A 22283-nucleotide genomic window follows, 5' to 3' on the forward strand; every position below is an offset into this window, starting at 1 on the left:
AAATTGAGTTGGCTACTTTCCTTGTAAAATTCTATAAGTTGCCTGTATGTAGTGCTATTTTAATTTGCCACTGATGGGATCTAATACACAAGAAAATTTACAAAGTACTTTAAATGGCGGGCTTTCCCTTGATTTTTGAGAACATTAAAAATACCCTATTGATATGTTTAAGTTTCTTCTATTTTTCTTTCCATTTTGGCAGCCAACTTCATTATTTCAAATAGAAACCTCTGATTTTCATACACTTTTAGACACAATACATAATTCTATGACACTTTTATTCTTGGACATTTTCCCCTAAACACAATTTCAAGAGCTATACCTCGCTTCCAGTTGTATCTATTGATAATACGTACCATATGATATAATATGAAAAATATTCTAATTTAATAATTTATTTTCATAAATTGAAATAAAATATAACGATTTTATCAATTTTGTGTTTTTTCATTTACATACTAGAATTAACAAGATTTTTTTTTTGTGGACAGGTTCAAATTGTATGGTATATATTGTCAGTAGGTATAACTGGAGATGATTTATAACTCCTGAACAGTTAGGTTTAGGGAAACATATCTGTAAAAAAATATCAAAAACAAAGTCAAGTTTGCAAATATAAGAAAAATGTTAATAATAGTGTTGTTATAAGTACTTTGATGGAGAGAAAAGAATGGGTAGATTATTACTTTATCTACCACAATCACGGTATTTTTCCTGTTTGTGAAATAAACAAGTTGCACTGCAGATTGGTGTTATTCATAGTGCTGTGCCAATTAAGTCCAGATGCAATTTTAATGTTTTGATTTGGTTATGTAGTTCATTTTCAAATATTAGCTCTATATATTCTTTAAAGAATATATATATATATATTTTTTTTTCCGGCAGGACCAAGATAATATAAAAATATCAAAATACAAAAATAATAAAAAAATAAAAATTTTGGAGGCACAACTTCAGACTTATTTTAATAATATTAATTATCTTTTTTTCAATAAATTAATATACTGAAAATTTAAAAAGCATTTATATTTAAAAGTACAATCTATGAAAAAGATAATTTAATTATAAAAATGAAATAGAGGGTTTCAGACACAGTTACTGATGTAAATATCAATAAATACTAAACCTTAATTCAATATTATGACTTAACATTTACAACACTCGTATTTAAATATATGCTAATAACATTACTACATAGAAATAATAGTAACACTAATTAAATACTAAAATATGCCTCATCCATAAATCGAATACTAACAAATACACACATATACATGAAATATATCTACATATAAACAGAGAATAATATTAAAGCATTATTACTTATGGAATGAAACCTCCCATTACAGAGACTTTTAATTAATGAGAGATATTGATTTGTACCCTATCCGATCAAAATTATACTTATATTTTGGCTTACATCTTTCTATTATTTTTTTGGATTTGGTTATGATTGTTAATGACAGCCTTGAATGCAAGAAATTTACTGTACAGTGTAATAGCCATGATTTTAGCTTTTAAAATTTTAAGTACATTCAGTGGTATAAACTTGGCAAGTATTTATACCACCAAACAATGGATAGCCAACATCCAATTGTCTTTGGTGTGAACCTTCTGACATATCCATCTTCTTAATGTGATTTGATAACTTACTGTTTAAAAAAATGATTTTAAAATTATAATAATTTGCAAAAATAATCTTTATTGGTTTTGAGTAAAACAATAAGCTACATCCTCACAACTTGATGGTTCTGGAATATTGACAGCTCTCAAGGATTGCATCCTAGAAAATGGAGAGTTGAAGTAAGGTAAAAATGAACAAAGCTATATTCAGTGAATCAGTTCTGACATGACAGACTATCAGAGTTAACTCTGGGTGCAGTTTTAATTAGTTGTTAGATTTTTTTGGGAGCTAATGACAATTTAAAATTTACCAATAAAACTAAGTATCTTTGAATGTTTTGAATCATATTTATTAAATTTAAAGTTTAATTATTCTTTTTAATTTATTTCTTTGAACCAATTATTTTAATATATAAGACATTTACTAAAGAAATTAATGAGGGTTAAATATTTGAATCTAAGACTGTTGCTTGAATGCTGTTTTCTGATATTCAGAAACTGTCAGAATGGAAAGAAATTAACACATTATTAGTCGGATAGGTGGAATATGGAACCAAAATAAATTGGTTTTAATACTTTTACTAAATGAATATCAAATTTGAATAATCTAAAAGTGATGATTAGCATAAGCACTATTGTATGACCTGCATCATGTTAAAACTATGAAAATTATATTTTCAAAGTTTGAGCACATTTTGTTTAGAATAATGTGGCATGGGAACCATTAAAAAGGTTTGTATAACAACATAAGAAAAACTATACAACATATACAGTAATTAGTTTATTATATCATTTGCTAGAGATTAATTTTTAAGTCTGAATTTTTGTAATACAAATAATTAACATTATCATTATTATTTCTCTATTAATAATAGTATTACTTTTATACTTAGGTTTGTATAATTTCGATTACTATTTTATTTTTCTTCAGCCATTAAGCCAGAGGATGGGAAATTTAAATCCCTGAGTCAGTCCACAGGCAGCCCTTCCACAAAATATACTGAAAAAATTCCTGACATTTTTAGCATGTAGGCTCTACAAGGCTCATATGAACACAGAACTGATAATTAGAAAAAAGGATTAAGGGTTAAGAATGATAGTGAAAAAGGATGATGTATCCATTATAGTAGATTATGATCTTGACCAGGTGAACCAAGGTCACCAAAATAGGTATGGCGGCCCAGTGGCCAGTGATGTTATAATAATGTTTAACATTTTTTTCTGTTTCTGAAAAAAAAACAATTATGTTACTGAAAATAAAACAATTTATATGAATATATTCAGGTTTTCTGTAGCAATTAATTAATAGTGTGAATATTTTTTTTGGTATGTGAAAAATGTCAAGTGAGCCTGACAGGCATTCAAATCTTCTGGTTAAAAGACTGACACCAACACTTTTTTTCACTGAGATCCTCATACTTTTGCCACAGTGTTGGTAACAAAGTATGTTAGAACTGAAATGAGTATGTATTAAAATTGTAATGTTATGATATCAAGCAGTTACACCTAATCACTGTACAACATCTTTCTATCTTTACTAGTATTTTTATGGAGTACAATACTCAATAGAAAAACATTAATAAGGAACATCCTGTTTCAACAAGATTTTGACATTTTTATCTTTCCAGTTTTACTCAAGTTGGTTCAGAAAGGGAAAAATATAGATATAATACAGATATGCACAAAATAAAAATATTATTTAGAATAAAAAGGAAAAACTTATGTGGAATGCTTTTGATATGGAATTCAGCAGAAATATGAATACCAGTATGATACAGTACACCTTATGAGCTGTCAGATCATAATTTTTTTAAAATTCTTATTTAATCTTCTTATTACTCAGATCAAATTTAACGACTTTATTAAAATTTGGAAACAGCAGTACCTTCATACATCAATGTAGGTTTTCTTACATCATTTCAAATAGTTTAATAAAATTGTAAAGTTTTATAGTTTAAAATGGTAAATAAAAAACTTATTTTAGTAGCATTAATCATACAAGCATTCAGCAACCACTTACATTTAATACCCCAAATTAAATTTACATAAAAATAATTATCATACTGTAAAAATGGTATCTATTACAATGTTGAAATTTAAATAGAAGATGATGCAAACATTTAATCATACAGTGATCAAATTAGCTACTTAAAGTTTCTAGTTTATTGAAGCCTTACTAGTGTAAAATTTATTTTAACAGGGGTATAACTCTTCCTATGAGTTTATTTTGACTAAACACTGTTAATTAAAGGATTTGATTAACTAATTTATAACACCACAAAAGAGGATTAAAAGTCAATGCTGAAAGATACCTGCGATAACTGTATGAGAAACCCTACAGTTAAGTACAATTATTACTTTGTTCTAGTGATCACAAATACATCCAAATAATTTAATTTCCTTATCACAAATACATAAGCTTCAAAAATTTATTTTTCTTTATAATCACTATAAATTCTGATCTGCTAACATGAGGCATGTTGTTCCTAAACAACAAAATTCACATGAATAACAAGATCTTATGCCAGTCTTGCTACATAAATAAAGGAAATACACTGCTATTCAGCGCTTTTTTTAGGTCATGAGCAGATGGTGATCTACTCTGATAAGTAGATCATCTTTTTTCTACTTCCCAACCTTTTTCCTTATCTCTTCTTTCCCATATCAGTACTGTGGGCGCAGGGCCCTATACCCACAAACCTAACCCTACCAGATTCTCCATCCGAGGATGCCGGTTTCTGAAGAGCCAATGCATACTTGCTGTTAGGAAGGGAGGACTGCCTGCAGTCAGGTTCGGTTCTTTTTCCCATGGCTGCACACACAATAAGCCACAATAAAATCAGGCACTTCTAATCTTTCTAATCTCCTCTACTGATTTATACCTTGATTTTTGTCACCAAAGTGATAGTGAACTCTCATGTAGTGAATACTCTCATAGAAAGAAAATCTGAATGGTGTTTTTTGCACCTTAGATGTTTTAAATAAATTATGCAATAATGATGATCAGAAGGGATATAGTAAAGTAACAGCTTAATGTACCATTTTCTGATGAAAAACAATTCAATTTGCTGCCCCTACTTGTAGGGGCACTACTGATACATTTTTATAGTTATCGTCTATTTACCATTAATAAATGAACATTTATTTAGTATTATGACTTTCTCTTATTGGAAGGTTTCACTATAATAATAAAATAATAAAAAAAGTGTATAGAAAATTATGAATATAAATTATTTTAAAGTGAGACAGTCAGTTGGCCGTCTTTGTGCTAATATGTACAATGTTTGAGCAATGTATGGCCAAATAATAGATTTATATATATAATTTTTGAATTATCTACAATTAATTAATTATAATTTTTTGGTTTATGAATTCCAAAAATATTTTAAAATTTAAACATTCGTTCACTATTTGACAATAATTATAATACAATTAGAAAAACTGATTATTATTATTATTATTATACATAGGCCTATGAAATAATATTTATTTTATGTATAACCTTCTTCTGTAAAAAAAAAGTTGATTATAAATAGTGTATATATTTTCAAAATAATAAAACATAATTTTATTTTTGATATAATAAAATATATTATGTCATGTTGAATGCTCTAGATATATCAATAATTAACTTCAGGCAATAGGGTGTGGCCATATTTAGTTGGGTGAAAAACCATTTATTTTCTTCTAGAATGAAAACCTGGAAGCTTCTGTGTCTGTGAACAAAAATTAATAATATTAAGTAAAATAAAAAGACTTATTATTTTTAGGTATACATTTTAAATGTTGGCAGTGATGTCACTAAAATGACATAAGACATGTACTGTTTATTAAAATTTAATCCTTACTCCAATGATAAAATTGAAAATTGTAATTATTGTCATACTTGCTTCTGTAATTTTTCTTTTTTACAAATTACCATAAGAAAATGTATAAAAAAATACTACTGTAATCTGTTAAACCAGAAAAAAATTTTAAAAAATTACCACAAATTCAACACTCTGCTAAAGTAATTTTTTATATGATATAAAAAATTTTAATTAAAATATTTAAAATTATAATAATTTAGGTTACTTGAATAAAACATTTAAAGATCTACACTCACCTCATCAGTAAAGGTTGAAAAAAACCTTTTTTTTAAATGTTGGAAACATTTCTCCTTTAGAGATTTTGATTTTATTTTCTTTAGAAAAAATTAATTTTAAAAATATTTAAATTGATATGTTGAAACAGTTAAAAATTTAAACAAAATTATTTCAGGAGAATTTGATGAAAATCTGTTTAAAAGATTTTTTCAATGTTATTTGCAAAATTTTACAATATGAATAAGAATTTTATAAATTACCTTAAAAGTATTAGTATACTTTAACACTTCTCAATCTAATATTAATCATTTTTTAATACATTTAAATGTATCAATCCCCCATTAATCAATGCATTCAGACTTCATGATTTAACTTACTGTTCCTGACATATAAAAATGAATATAAGACAACAAACATGAAAAAAAATTTCTACCTAACATTTTAATATTTTTTGATAAAGGGGACTTTTAAGCATTGAAAAGATTTTTTTTTCAAATAGTACTATTTCTTACTATTTTTTGCAGGAAAGTATAAATGAAAAGATTCAATAATAATGGAAATAAAAAAAAAACAAAATGTCACAGAGACAAAAAAAAATGAATACACACACAAATCAACAATTTTTTAATTCATCAATCATCAGTTGCTAGTATTTCAATGCTGCTCATATTCAAGGGCCATTTGTGAAGTTCTCAGCCTGACGAAGACAATGCAAGAGTTTCAGAATTTTTTTTCAACATATTCATCTTGCAATTCAATACATAGACTAATGATTTTCTAACTTTTTAATACTGAAACTCTCAATATGATGTGATTTATACAACTCTCCAAAAAAGCGGTAGTCAAAATAAACGAGCGATTTCTTTAGATTTGGGAAGAGAAAGTAACTGCTTAGAGCCAAGTCCAGCAAAAACAGTGCATTTGGAAGCACTTTGAAGCAAAGATCATGAAGTTCTGAAGCAACAAGCTGACATGTGTGTGCAGATACACTATCATGGTGAAATGGCATTTTCATTTTGGCTGGATGTGGAAGGTTAGTCTGAATAGCACCCTTCAACTGCTCCAACAGTGAAATGTAATACTTCCCAGGGATGTTCCTACCTTTTTCGAAGTATTCTATGAGGTACACACCATGAGAATCCGATAAAACTGTAGCAATGACTTTTCTAGCATATATAACTGCTTTTGCTTTCTTTGGAACACTTTCACTTGCTCCCACCCATTGTTTGATCTCTGGATTGTATTGGTAAATCATGTTTCTACTAGTGTTAAAAAACATTAAAGAAATTCAGCAGAATTATGTTTAAATAAGTCTAAACATTGTTGAAAAGTGTTCAGTCAAACATTTTTTTGGGCGATTGTTAACAATTGTAGTATCAATCAAGTGAAACACATGTAAAATCTAGTTGGACACGTCTATCAAGATGTTTGCAATGTAAACAAGCTCACATAATTTTGAGATAATTTTATTGGTTGCAGCAGTTTTTGGGTGATTACAGAGGCCAAATTGTGTCAAGCCATCTGTAGTTTAGGTAAGGTAAGGCTGTAAAATAGGTAAGGTAAAATCTGGGGTGCAAAACCACCTCAGATTTTCACACTGTACCTTTAATAACAAACATAAGTTGACATATTTTACCTAAAAGTGTATTAATTTTTACATTTTTGTATAATACACGTACTACTAATTATTACTGTTCTTCATATTATGGTTAATTAAAGTAAAGTCTGTTTTGAGTTTGCCACCTATATATGTGATATAAACAGATGGCACATGTGTTTCTCAGTTATTTCAATCAACTGTCTACTGTCAGCAACAATAGTTTAGTCATTTTGTTGTTAGTAGTTTATATTCATCCGTTTATAGTGTTACAGTTTGTGATCCTGCCAACTCCTGATACCCTAGGGAAAGACACCCTCCATGTGACGGTTTCGGTCGTCACATCACCCACTCCATACCTAGCCCTTATGGGCTTTACTGGAGGTCATCTTCAATACTTCAGCATTGATATCTTTCAGTCTAACCTCAGCGAGGATGCCACCAATGCGAATGCCACAAGTAACATTCCCATTGGTGTAATACTATCATGAACTCATAAACAAAGCACATCATACCACGGTCTTAAATAAGACTGGATATACTACACAGTAACAAAGGAACTGAACTATTTACTCAAAATAGGCAAAAGTGAGTTCAGCACTCAACATGGAACATAAAACAAGAACTAACAAAAACACAATAAAAGTAATAACAGTAATACTAAACACAAAACAAAAACATAAATAATATAACACAACAATAAAACTTGTGTTAACAACAAAAGCGGGAAAACCCAAGCAGAACCCTAAACCCCCTCAGCAATCTTCTCCTTTGCAAGATAAGTTATTAAAATTTTCCACAATCATCCATTTGGGTTGGTTCCTCCAAACAGAATGAAGATCTGATGCCGACCCGATGATATCGAGACGACAAATAGTCTCCAAGTGCATCAACTCGTATTTCGTACATTAATATAACACATGCCATCTAGTTATCTGGAGTCTACCAGGTCAAATTTCTGCAGTCTGTCTTGAAAACCACCATGACCAGAAAGAAATTGCATCACATACTTATAAGGGTATAACCAAGAGGCGTCCCACAAACCAACAACATTTGGGAAGAGATCATGCATATAACACCCACCCTCTACCTCATCCCATCTTGCCTGCCATAAGGCATCACCATGTTGTTCAATTTCTTGAATATTCTCTGAAGTCAGCTCCATCAAACTTCTTTGCAACATAACGCTGTTGTTTCTCTGATGCAATTAAATCTATCAGTTTCACGCCTGCAGTCACCGAGATTGCCTGCTGTGAAATTTTACAGTAACCACCTAATACCATTAACAATATAAGGCATATCCCAATAGCTTTTAAATTTTAGCCTATCCGCTCAAACAGGTGCCATATACAGCATATTAGCCTCACACATGCTCTTATATAGGGTACTCACAGTCTTGGAATTACAACCCCAATCAGGACTGATCACATGTCGAATACCAAAGAAGGCACTACAGTCCTTCCTTGCGACTTATTAAAGGTGCTTCTTAAATTGCAATTTCTCATCAAGAAACACCCTAAGGTACTTTTGAACCTGAACATACTTTATACGCTGGCCTATCATCGAAAAACGGACTCGCCAACTGACTGCCAAATGGCCTTTAAGGAGTCTTCTCCGAGCTGAACATCATCTTATGCTGATGATCCCACCGCTCGAGTATCCTGCAAGCCTGAGTGGCACGGAGCTCAACCTCCATCCACAAGCATCCTTTGACCAACAAGAGCCCATCATCATCAGCATAAGCCACGATGTTACACAATGGCAGCCGCAGAAGAGAATCAAACTCAACCACTCACAACAAGGACCCAACATGGCTGCCCTGAGGACAACCCTTGGACAGCCTGTGAAGAACAAGGAGAAATTCGATTTTTGTTGGCAAAAAACAATTTTGCAGCTGAAATTCACAGTCAAATTTATGACTTTTAGGGGCCAAATATTATGGGTGTTGTTAAAGTAAGATAGTGTTGCTGTTTGTTTCAAGAAGGGCAAACAAACATTGATGATGATGAACATAGCACCCTGTTGTCAGTGATAATGAATGATTTACTGAAAAAGTTGATAACAAAATTTGAGAAAACCACTCTTAACATCAAAGAAGAATTGTCTTTGATGTCTCATGATCTTTCATTTTGACTGAAAAATTTGGTTATAAAAAAATTGTGTACCGATGTGTACCAAAGATAAGAACCAATACACATAAGAAAAACTTCCAGCTATAATGCATGAATTTTTGTGGCATTATGAAAATGAAGTTGATGAATTGTTTGATCACACTGTTCATTGTAATTGGAGTTGAAACCTGGATTTCTTATTCGAATGTTGAGACAAAGCACCAGTTGATGCGATGGTGCATCTCTGAGACCAAAGAAATTCAAACATGAACAATCAGTAAAGAAGTGTTTGATTGCTGCTCTTTGGGACAAAAAGGGTGTCTTCCTGCTTGTCGAATTTAGTAACTGCAGAACTACTATGAATGCTGATATGTATAATAAAATGTTAAAAGATCTTAGAATAGCTGTAAAACTGAGCAACATGGAATGCTATCCTGGGGGATTTTGTTTTTACATGACAATCCCCAACTACACATGACAAATCAGATAGTAAGGCAACAGGAAAAACTTTGTCGGAAAATCTTCAATTTCCATCCTATAGCCATGACCTAGCTCGCAGCAATTTTCTTTTTCTTTACCTTAAACAATGGCTCACATCACAAAGGTTTGACAATGATGATGAATTGAAAAATGGAGTTATTACACAGTACCTCCATATATCCAATGACTTATATCAAGCAGTTTAAGCTGCTAATGGCAGAATTTCTTGAGGAGGGAATGAAGAAATTAGTAAAATACTGTGAAAAATGTGTTGAAGTTGAAGACAGGCTTGTAAAAAAGTAGTAAGTAAATGTAGTTTTTATGTGTAAGTAATAAAGTTTGTTCTTATCTTTCAGTTTTGTTTTTATTTCAAAATGGACCTTATTTTAAAAACACCTCATACAATTTGAAACAGACTGATACAAGAATTTTCACTAAAAGAAATCCATAGTTCTAGCATAGCATTTCTGATGTCGCAGACCCTCTGTAGTGACTGATAATACTTTGTGGCCCATCTATGAAACGAAAAATGATTTTTTAAATATATTTTACATTTTGTAAAAATGAAGTATAAATAAAAATTTTATAACATGAATATGTCATTTAAGATAATGCAATACTGTTGTAAAAAAAAAAAAAAAAATAGTTGGAAAAATACGATCATACGAGTTAGGCCTCACATTATGAACTAAAAACTCACTGAATATGATGGCTGATCTGTTTTTGAAATGTCAACATGTCCGTATGTCTGGATCAAAAATAGATGGATAATATTAGACATAGATTTGGCTCCACATTAAGTCTATTCTTGAATTTGTTTTTCATAAGTATGAGATGAAAAAATATTGTCTCTCACAGATATTTAGAGGCAAATGGTAACAATGTCATATAGTCTTTTTAGAAATTTTAAGATAAACAGCCTTAGACTGGAATCAAAACTCCAGTAATGATTAATGAAGGAAACAGCATTCTGAACTAAAAGAACACAAGACAGCTCACTAAGTCGTTCTTCAACCAAAGTAAGTTTATATTCCTAATTTAGAAAGGGAGTTTTCATATAGTCAATTTTTTCAGGGCAAATTGGAAATAAAGACGTAGTTGAGACGCCAATGACCTCATAGGTACAATCATACCTTTAGCAACATCACTAGGAAGGGGTTATTCACTGAAATAAATGAAATTACTCAGTGTGTGAAAGGAACTGTATTTTCCTTTCTCCAAATAGCTGCACTGCAAATTTAATTTCTTCATTGTTGCTATTCTCTTATCTTGCACAAAAAACATTGTTGTAAATGTACCCTGAAGGCTCAAGTTAAGAGTATTCAAGATGTTAAAAATGTCCGCCAAATAAGCAAGAGACACGAGCCATGTGAAATCATTTAAATTGTGTTTTAACTCAAATTTAGAATTTATGAGGAACAACTGTATGAGGAGGAATTTATGAGGAGCTTACTTTGTTATGAAGTTCAAACAACCACATCAGAACCTTACCCCAAGACAGCCAGCTAATTTCTGAATGCAGTAATAATAATCACTTCTCATTTTATTACAAATAATAGCAAGTAACCAGCTATTAAAAGTAGGATCTGAATGAAACAGAATTTTTATTACTGCCTCGTTTAGAATGGTTTTCATTTTGGAGGGCATACATACAGCTTGTAGCTAGTACTACATGGTGTAAACAATAATGTATTCATTTGAGAAGAATTACAATTTTCTGGATATGTGCGTCTAAACCTTTATGTATACCCAACATTGGCTTAGTACCATCTGTGCTTAAACCTACACATTTTTTTTCATGGAACCTTATTTATAGTTATGAAGTTATAGACAATGATGAAAAGGGCATCAGCAGCTGTATGAAAAGGTATTGATTCACAGAACAAAAAGTCCTTACAAACCTTATTTTCATCTTCTTATTGCACGAAAGCTACCAGATTAGCATTATTTGAAATTTCTTGACTCTCATCTGAATATAACACAAAATATTCACTTGCATAACTGTTCTAGCTAAATATTTTTCACATTTTGAGCCATCTCATCTGATCTTTTCATTGTATGTCAGATAACAACATTACAGACAGCTCACCGGTTTTTCACTAAATAAGTTCTTTGCTATCACTTTTGCTGTAGGCAAAAAAATTAAATCTTCCCTAACTGTATGAGGTTGTTCATTTTTAGCAATTAGAATGGCAACTTCGTAAGAGGCAAGAATAGCATTTTAATTTTTTGTTTCATACACAGTCTCTTCAACTAAATTCTGTAAACCATGAAGTTGCAGTTTCAAGATGGCATCTCACCTTTAACAGTTTCATACATTCATTTAGACTTTGCAACAAAGAACACACTATGGTCTGTCCTCATTGCCTTTATTCAGAACAGAAAATCCAATTTGTAAATAGGAAGGACAATATTTATGCAATCTTTTCTGTGAAAGAACTTTATCTGTACTACTAATATTTTCAACAACAATAGACCACTCAAATTATCATCTGTCTTGCGCTTCAACAATCCACTCTTTAACCATTGATCCATATTTAGATAAGGCTGTGAATGAATTGGAAATAAGAAGTTTTGTTATGAACTCAATTATTTGATCAAAAGCAGAAAATCTCAATAACTGTATATTATAAAAATTTACTGCAATAAAACTAAAACACAAGTTGCTCACTCTACCACTGAAATGAATAAGAAATGCAGTCGGTGGTCCCAATTTCACTCAAAACAAAGAGGGATTAGTTTGATGGGGGAGGTGGGTAAAAAAAAAACAATGGTCCATCCTGACACAGGGATTTGAAGTAGAATTGACCAGCCAGAACAAAATGTACTTGAAAAACCTACTTGAGGTTATACACCTCATTCTCATAAAAGGAAGCACTAACAACCATGATAAATTTTACTTAAACCATGGGCCTCAAGAGACTGAAATGTACTTACAAATATCCCAGGTGTGAGTCACATGATAAGATAAAGTTTAATAAAAATTAAATGCCTGCAGACCCACTCTCAATTTCACATAGCCCCCAGGAGGTCCGTTAACACTGTTCTACCATATTGTGAAATAAGTCACAAATAGAAATAATGAGCAGATTTATATTAATACTAGCAGACCCAGCAATGCTTTGCTATTGCTAGGTTTGAGTGTATATATGTGTATATATATATATATATATATATAATAGATTAAATGAACACAATTGAAAGTTTGATAAAACATTAACAAAGTTTAATGTTTGTCTTAATTAATTTAAAGTTTAATCTTTAACATTACAGAATTTCACAAAACTTTCACTTTATCCCCTTTTCCCTTCCCTTTCCACTTTTTCCATTTCTTCTTTTCCCCTACTTCTATTTCTCCTTTTCATTTCTCTCTTTCTATCTTTTCCATTTTTCTTTTCACCTATTTTTTCTTTTTTCCTATGTTTAAATCAGCCCAGTAGTTTTTTAGTCTGTAGCAGACACACATACAAACATTGTCTTTTATACATATAGAAGAAGAAAGTCTGTCTGTGTATTTGTTTGTTCATTTTGTAAATATCTCGACACCAGCGTCACCTAAAGGTTAAAAATACAGGACATATGGGATAGTAAGAATGCATATGGGACAAACAAACATACAAACATTTATTTTATATATAAGATATATTTTATATATAAGATTAAGCTTTTGTTTTTATATGAAAACTAAAAGATATCACCACAATAAATCTGGGGAAATGAAAAGATTTTAATTATATAAGTAGATTATTCCCCCAGTTTTTCAATCAAATGCAACTCACTTTATATTACAGGCACTACAAATTCATACTTTTAAGCAGAAATTGCCCTTAAACAAATAGAATTGATCACCATACTTAGAAAAGGAGTGTAGGCCCAGTTTATGCTTTATATATTTTAAAAAGTTTTAATAAAACTATTGAAATATTTTTAGTGTTTGCACAGATTTAAGTGCTGCTACTGAAAGATAACTAATTCAGATACTAAATGTAAAAATATATACTGTACCTCTAACGTTCTACAGACAGATAAACTCAGGAGCATGTTCCAGCAGGTGGAGTGTAAGGAGCATGTGCAGGCGATCGTGGTTGATGGAACCTCAACAATTCTCCAACAGTTATAGCGACTTGAACCAAACCTCTACCTTCCAATACATCACTAGGACAGCAAACTAATTTCTGTAAAAAAAAAAAACACAAGAAAGAAGAAATTAATTACTACGCATGTAAAATTAATTAATTCAAAATAAGTAGGTCCCATTCTAATTAGCTTCTGCGAATATGAAAAAGAAATATCCAGTTTCACAGCAGTAATTCTTCCATACAGTGAGCATATGGCATATTTTGCCCACCTATAATATTTTCAAATATATATTTTAGCAGAATATTTCAGATGAAAAGTAGAAAATGATGAAGAAATGTTTGCTGTGAGAAAAAAATAATATAAACAGAAGAAAACTTTTAAATACTAACTATACTGCATAGAAACTTACCTGTTTGAAAACTCAATAAAATCTTGTCACTAACCTTATTAAATTTAAAATATCTTAAAAATTAGAAAACATTTAAATATTTTTCATTGATATTTATTGACAACACTGAAGAAGGATTCTGTTACTCTCATGTTATGAGTATATACTGTATATTCCAATCTAAAATACAATATCATCTCTTGGAGCGACTTCAAAAAGTCAGAATAAGTAATCAAAATTAAATTTGAGTGTTAGATCATTATTTGGCATCCATAAATATGAAATCAAGTAGACTGTTATTTAATAAAATTAACTTACTTGTAAACTCTATTTATGAATGTACAATCTTTAATAAAGTGATCACTTATTCTTAAATTCTATCACTTATTCTTAGAAAATTAATATGTCCACCTCTACAGAACCAGACAATGTAACTGCTTCATGAAACTCAGCACAATACTTCAGGTTACAAGAAGGGCCTTATTGTGCTTCCACTAACATTTTTAATAAGTAACTTAACCATTTAAAAAATCTTCTCACCAATTTATTTAAAATACAATTAAAACATTTTCTTTTATGGAAACAAAATTATTCTTCAATGAAATTTTAATTAATATTAATAAAAAAAAAATTACAAAAATTCATAATTTCTGCATCCCTTTCAATGTGTACATATGTTTTCATTAATACTCAAATAATTTTCATTTTCTGAATTGTAAATTATCTTGTAGCTATTATTTATATTGAGTATCTTCATGTATTTATATTTTAAATAATTAATATGGACTTCAATCAAATATACTTTTATAATTAATTGAGTGTTTTGGGATGCTGCTCTGATCAAGGTTTTACCACAATTTCCAAGAAAATGATGGAGCAGTTCCTTTCTTTTATCAGTGGAGTAGCATATCTACCCATTACTGATGTAATCTTTTCTGTGTATTATAAGTAATACACCGATCAAAAAAACAAATTTATTTCTTTATTCAAGGTTTAGAAAAATGTTTTGGGTCATTAACTGTTGAAAAAGTCAATCTAAATAATGAAAGATATTTGTATTATAGAAGATATAATGTCATTCCAATTTTGAATGAAAAAGCTAGAATTGTTACAACAATAAAAACTACAAACTGCTATTTTTTCTTGTGTAAATATATAAATTTCAGTGGCAATATTGTTGAAGAAAAAAAAACTATAAAAAATATTATTAATAACTCATACAATTACAAGTTAGAGAATACAATTTAAAAACAACATAAGCTTTTATATTAATTCATCAAAAGAACATTTCAAATAAATCTATAACCAAAGAAATAAAAAATGTATTTTATTGACAACAAAATGACAATTTTAAACTGCTTCCAGTCAAATGAATGTTTAAGAGGAATTTGAGTTTCTGTTGTAACCATTCATCACCCTGAAACATTTTGCCAACTATGATGTTTTTTATAGAAGATACACAAAACAAACACAATAGTATATTTTAACCATTGCTTGGTTTGTATCTCTCAGCATTTTAGCACTGCTTTAAAACCATGTTGCTTAAAAGTTAGCACTGATTTTTATCCCACTTTTTATAGATTGGTAAGGTTATTAGCAAAAAAGATTTTAACATTATATATTTACTACACCTTTATTGAAGTCCAATAATATATAGGAGTCAGTTTATTAAATATGACTTTGATTACTGGTATTGTATCCTTACTTTAAACCCTTCAACTGGTGAAATGCTCTCTTTGAAGATGCTCCTTGTGTTCATATCAAGTTGTAAGAAATATTGTTTACAAACTTGACAAGAAATTAATTCAAACATAATCTTTTTGTAAAAAAAAAAAACTTACAATCCAATCTAAACATATCAAGATTGTTTTACAGTGAACTGTTATGGTGAACAAATCAGTGGAAGCAAAATGTGGAACCAGTAGGGCTACTTGTCTTATTGAATGTGGGATTAGTCACAGTCGAGCAATCAATTAAATTACCTCATTGACTGTTGACAAACAACTGATAGAAGTTGTTTTTGTGTTTTATTAAATTTCATTCGATTAAAAAATAAGGAACAAAATATCTGTACCAAATTCTTAAAAAAAAAACTTGGAAAAACAACTTCATAAACCTACCAAATGTTGTTACTGATGGCTATCAAAATGAGACCATGTCACATGTTTTTGAATTTGATTTAAATATCCAAAACAGGTAGATGAACATGAGGGATGTATTTCAAACAAAATGCACTGATGAAATGATTGAAAAAATTCTCACAGCCATTTAAGATAATCACTAATAGGTACAATGTAACTTAAATGACTTCAAAATTCCATTGAGATTAAATTACTTTGACTTTTCATTTGACAATGATGATGGTCATGCTTGCAACAAAATTTCTAACAGAAAATTGACAGCAGAAGAAAATTTAAATAAAAATCATGATAGATGTTATAATGTGTTGAATCTATTGAAAACTTCCTAAAATCAGTAACTACTACTGAAGATACTTGAAACTATATCTACAATCCAAAGATGAATTCCAAAACTTTATAGTTACAGAAAACTGACACTCTGTGATACAAAAAAATTCAGTAAATTCACATGAAGTTGAAGGTGATGAGATGAGTGTTTTTCAATAAAGAAAGTAGCATTATCTATCATGATTACATTTTGTCAAGGAGCTTAGACCAGAATGCACAGCGACAATGAAATACTACTGCAGAAAAAACAGAGTTAAAGGAATCAACACTGGAAACTACAACACACAAAGTCCATGCTGTGCAGACGATTTTGGCCAGTAGTAGCCAAACAACGTTTCACTAGAACTAGCTTCATCTGATTTTTACCTACTTATAAAGATAATTTTGCTCAAGGAGCAACATTGTATGGATATGCAAGAGCGACAAAAAATACAATGCAGCAGCTGTAGGTGATTTTAAAAATAGATTTCCACAGAAGTTTCCAGAAGCACTAAAGAGGCTGGAGTAATGTGTGAATTTAGAATTAGAAGCCTATTTAAAGGAGATTATTCTTGACATACTTGGTCAGACTGTGAACAAAATAACCCTTAAATAAATTTTAGTAGATAAACAACCATCACTGTGAAAGAAACTACAAATTTATCAGAAGCAGTGAATGTATTAACAAAAAAGATCAAATTATAATACAAACAACAAAATCCAATTTAATGATATTAAAAGATTTTATTATACAATAAATACTATAAAGTAAAAATATTAATAAAATTTAAATACATTATACATGACTAATAAAACATTATAATACAATCAATCAAACAAAAAATTTGCAAATACCAATTAAAATAGAATTCTAAAATACAGATTTCCAACAAATATTATACAAAGATTTTTTATTAGTTTTTGTTATAATGAAACTGTTAAGTTTATAAAATAAAAAATGCAAAAAGTGATAAATGAATTTCAGCCAATGTAAATATTCATTCAATAAATTAAAAAAAATATTATTTATATTAAAAAAAAACCTCAAATGCAAAATGAATGACTAGAAGTGTATCAATGAATATATTAAGTACTAGAACAAACTTTGTACTCCAAAATGATTTAATACTTATAACATTATACTAATACCAAATAAATAAATATTTATTTCACATGTGATTTGGTTTAATTTGAATAATTGATCAAAAATACGTAGTAATTTTTGGCCATTTAACATATTAAAAAAACTTCCTTCCTTTGGTTCATAAGAAAAGTTGTAAATAAAAATAAATACTATCAGTAGATACTATTACTATACTACCAGAAATACAATTTCTGGTTCATAAATAATTTCAATCTAAACATAATTTAAAAGAAATAAATAATAAAGGTAAGAAAGATAGGAAAATTATTAAATATACTTAATAAAGATAATTTTCAAATAACATGTATAGGCATTTCTTTTTCGTTCTTGGTCCAAATTAAAAACAATACAAATTTTACAATTTTGTTTGTGTGTTTTCACTAATCGTCTTCTACACAGTAAAAATAAAGGTTTAAAAAATCTGAAAAATCCCTAATAGAATAATACGCTTTTTTTATTATAATTGATTACATATATTAATATTTTGAAGAATAAAAAATTATAAAACATTGCATGTCATACTCACTAGGGAAAGACAATAATGAAGTGGTTTTTTTTCACTTTCACAAGTGTGTGTTTCATTACTGTACAATAAATACCATTACTATAGAGTAAGGATCTCCAAATAGTATTGCTTGTATCTCAGATATAGAATACAGCCTAAAAAAATACTGGAATATGTAAGATAAGGCAACAAATTAATATAACTCTTTCTGTGGAAAATAGTGCATTATGTATACTGTCTACACATGATATATATAGAAAATAGTTATATACAGCTAACAGAAAATTACACAACATAAAACTGACTGTAAAAATTTAAAATAAATCAGAAACTGACAACAATAAACTTCTGAATTTAAAGATTATGTAAGGATATTTAAATAATTCACAATACTAATTTTCCTACATATTAGATTGAACTGAAAAAATTCCACCCTCAAATTGGGAATAGTACTGGTAAAACAACACAAAATCGTACTGAAAGTAAAACATATGCTTAAACATATATCACTCCAAAAATATTTATATATTAACTTTGGAAAGACAAAGCTATATTGAATTTCATCTCCTCAATCTAGATATCAATTCTAGGGATTCTTCACAAAATAAAAAAAAAATATCAAATTTAACATAATTCATTGTTTTTCACTTTTTAATGAAAAAAAAACAATGCATCACAAATATTATTAAACAAATAATATGTTTATGTTTACAACAAAACACACTCCCTTTATTTGTATTCTTCTGAATAGACAAAACAAAATACTATAAGGAAATGAACACATCTCAGCATGAAAAGAAACAAAATGTAAATAATATAAAATCATCTTAAACTTGTAGTAAAATAAATATAGTTAATATTTAAGACAATAAAAAAATACAGTGTGAAGTATATAATACACAAACTAAATTGACAAAACAAATATTTTGTATATTTAATAGTGAATCCATTAATACAAATAATTTTTTATAAATAACAATACAACATTAAAGCATTCATTTATTAGCTGAGTAAGAATGATTTATACTAGGAATGGTTAATAATAAATATCTTTTACATAATTAATAGTATGATTAAAATTAACCTAACTTCAATTTCAATTAGAATTTCAAATATAGCTCTCCATCTTTTTTTTATACCAAGAAAGGAAAGGGTTGTGAGATTTGTGAGGAAAAACATTCATCCTATTCTTACTTGCATAGTTCTCTATTAAAGTACACCCGTCTGACTTCATTTGGTTATTGAAGTCTTAATCAGTTTATTGTTAGATGCAAACTGTTATCACCACTTTTTTGCATCATCTCTCTACTCCTCTTATAACTCATACTTGTAAGTTATAAATAAATGATATTTAATTGATAATAAAATAAAAATATACAATATTATGATGTATTTTTTTACTGAAGAAGCTTAGAAGAGGAGAGGAAAATTATTTGACTTATCTGTTAGTTTGTCAAGGACTGGTTCAGAGCAAAGCAGAAAATTATTCCCATTAAGTAACCAAGTGGGTTGATCATTCCCTTTCTATTCCCTCCTCTTTTCTTATCCTTTAATCCTCTTCCTTGGATGAGTGTACAGGAATTGGGTAAGTGATTGTACCAGTTTCATCATGCTGACAACTTCTAATAGCCAGCAGGGTAACTCGCCTCTTTATTCAGACTCAATCTGAGGCACTCAGGAAATATATTTCCTTCTGAAGAAATATGCAAAATGTCAAAGCCAAACTTAAAGCTGATGCCTACAAACTGAATCCAAGTTCTACGCATCATAGTATGAATGGGATGAGCAAGATACGTAAGTGTAATGATACATGACATTATTATAACTACTAATACTATTGATATTTGTAAAATTTTCACACACTACTTGTCATTCATCTCATCCTCTGAAGCAACACCTAACAGTGATCCCAGAGGTTAAAAAAAAGCAGTATGTAATGCATTTCTGTATGGCCCTGATGTTCAAATTGGCAAATCAGAATACATTGGCCATATTGGAAAGAGAATGGGCATTAGATTAAGAAAATTAAAATCACAGGGTGAAAGGTTTTCTGATGGCACAACTATAGGAGGCAGAAATAAACTGACAGATGAAGCTATTCAGAGACTTCAAACATTTTATGGTTTAGCCGTCAGAAGAACTGTGAAAGTGTATCAGACATGAGAAAAGCAATTTGGGCTACATATTATCATGTGTCATCAAATAATGAACAGCCTCGTCATCAACTTTGTCTAGATTCAGACAATATGTGGCGCAAGTACAATTTGGCTCACAGGAGTAGTGAGAAATACCACCACAAGCTACATTTCCATTTACCTAAGATTGTCATGAGTGAAATGCACAATACTTTTCAACATTTAGCCAAAAATGTACCGAGGGAAAACACAAAACCCTAATGAGAGCCTAAACAATCTCATACGGACTGTTGTGCCAAAAATAAATTTTTTGAAATGACTACTCTGTGTTTCAGTATCTATGAGGCTGTAAACACATATAATGATGGAAATTTTGCTGAAATTTCCTTTTTGGAAAAAATTATGCAGAATCCTGACAAAAACACACTTGTTGTAATTAAAACTTTTCAAATGCACCGTATTATTTATGGCAGAACAAAAAATTCTTGATCATTCAAAAACTGAACTGTAAGACTATCTTAAAATATGAAGATATCAATATAAATAAGATTGGATAATATAAAAATAATTAATAGATAAAAAGGTTAAGGTAAGTGATTTTAATTTTACTGTTTGGAATGTAAGAAAAGGGTTACTTCCAGATGAAATAAATACCCATTAGATAAGATGTCAAAAGGAAACATTTTCAAGGAAAAATGGAAGCCTAAAATACAGGTAGACCAAGAAAAAGATAGGTGGAGAATGTAAGAAGAATGAAAATTATAATCTCATAGGGGAATGTAACGTATTCACTATGTATGAGAAACTAATTTTATTAAAAACTGTTAAGCCCAACAGGTAAGTATATCAATAAACGACAGGTTTATGTTATTTATCTCTACTTACACCTTTAGAAATAGTAGAGTTAACGATTAATTAATCCATGAATTTCAAGAATATGGAATGTCATTTTGTTTTTTATAAAATACTGTGTATGATCTATTTTAAAAATATAACTGAGAATATGAGTAAGATGTGCTACAATTTCCTAACTAAAATTGTCGCTAAATTTCTACAGGTCACAGTGGCAAAATCCATTTAATAAAGATATATGACAGTAACAACATAAAATAGTCATCCGCATGGGAATTTGACATAGTTTAAGAATAAAAAGGACCTACTGTTATTATTAATATCACTACAGTTGTTATATTAAAAAAATGTATTTTAAAAATATTATCAGCAATTCTTACTGACTCACTGGCTAATTCTTATTGACTCATTGGCATTATTATTACTTATAAGAGTAATAATAATAAAAAAATCAGCTGTACAATAATTGTTCAATGATGTTGCAGGAAGAAAAATTCAAACTTCAAATTTCAAAAGGATGTATTTGCATATACATACATACACACACACACACACACACACACACACACACACACACACACACACACACACACACACACACACACACACACACACACACACACACACACACACACACACACACACACACACACACACACACACACACACACACACACACACACACACACACACACACACACACACACACACACACACACACACACACACACACACACACACACACACACACACACACACACACACACAAGCAAGCAAAATTGTAACTTAGTTTCTTTTCCATGAAGTTTTGACTTTGGGGGGGTTCACGAAATGCT

General features: G+C 29.6%; 1 protein-coding gene across 1 annotated transcript in view; it reads right to left on the reverse strand.

The window, feature by feature from the left end:
- Positions 1 to 5110: 5110 nt before the first annotated feature.
- Positions 5111 to 22283, reverse strand: part of Lrch (Leucine-rich-repeats and calponin homology domain protein) — a 447029-nt gene continuing 429856 nt past the window's right edge. The window contains exons 13-14 of the mRNA XM_075355909.1: positions 13902 to 14071; positions 5111 to 5339 (exon numbers count right to left, since the gene is read on the reverse strand). Of these exons, the coding sequence (XP_075212024.1) occupies positions 13928 to 14071 (144 nt within the window). The 3' untranslated portion in view covers positions 5111 to 5339; positions 13902 to 13927. The remainder of the gene's footprint in view (positions 5340 to 13901; positions 14072 to 22283) is intronic.

The sequence above is a fragment of the Lycorma delicatula genome, chromosome 2, assembly GCF_047948215.1.
Source record: "Lycorma delicatula isolate Av1 chromosome 2, ASM4794821v1, whole genome shotgun sequence".
NCBI lineage: Eukaryota > Metazoa > Arthropoda > Insecta > Hemiptera > Fulgoridae > Lycorma > Lycorma delicatula.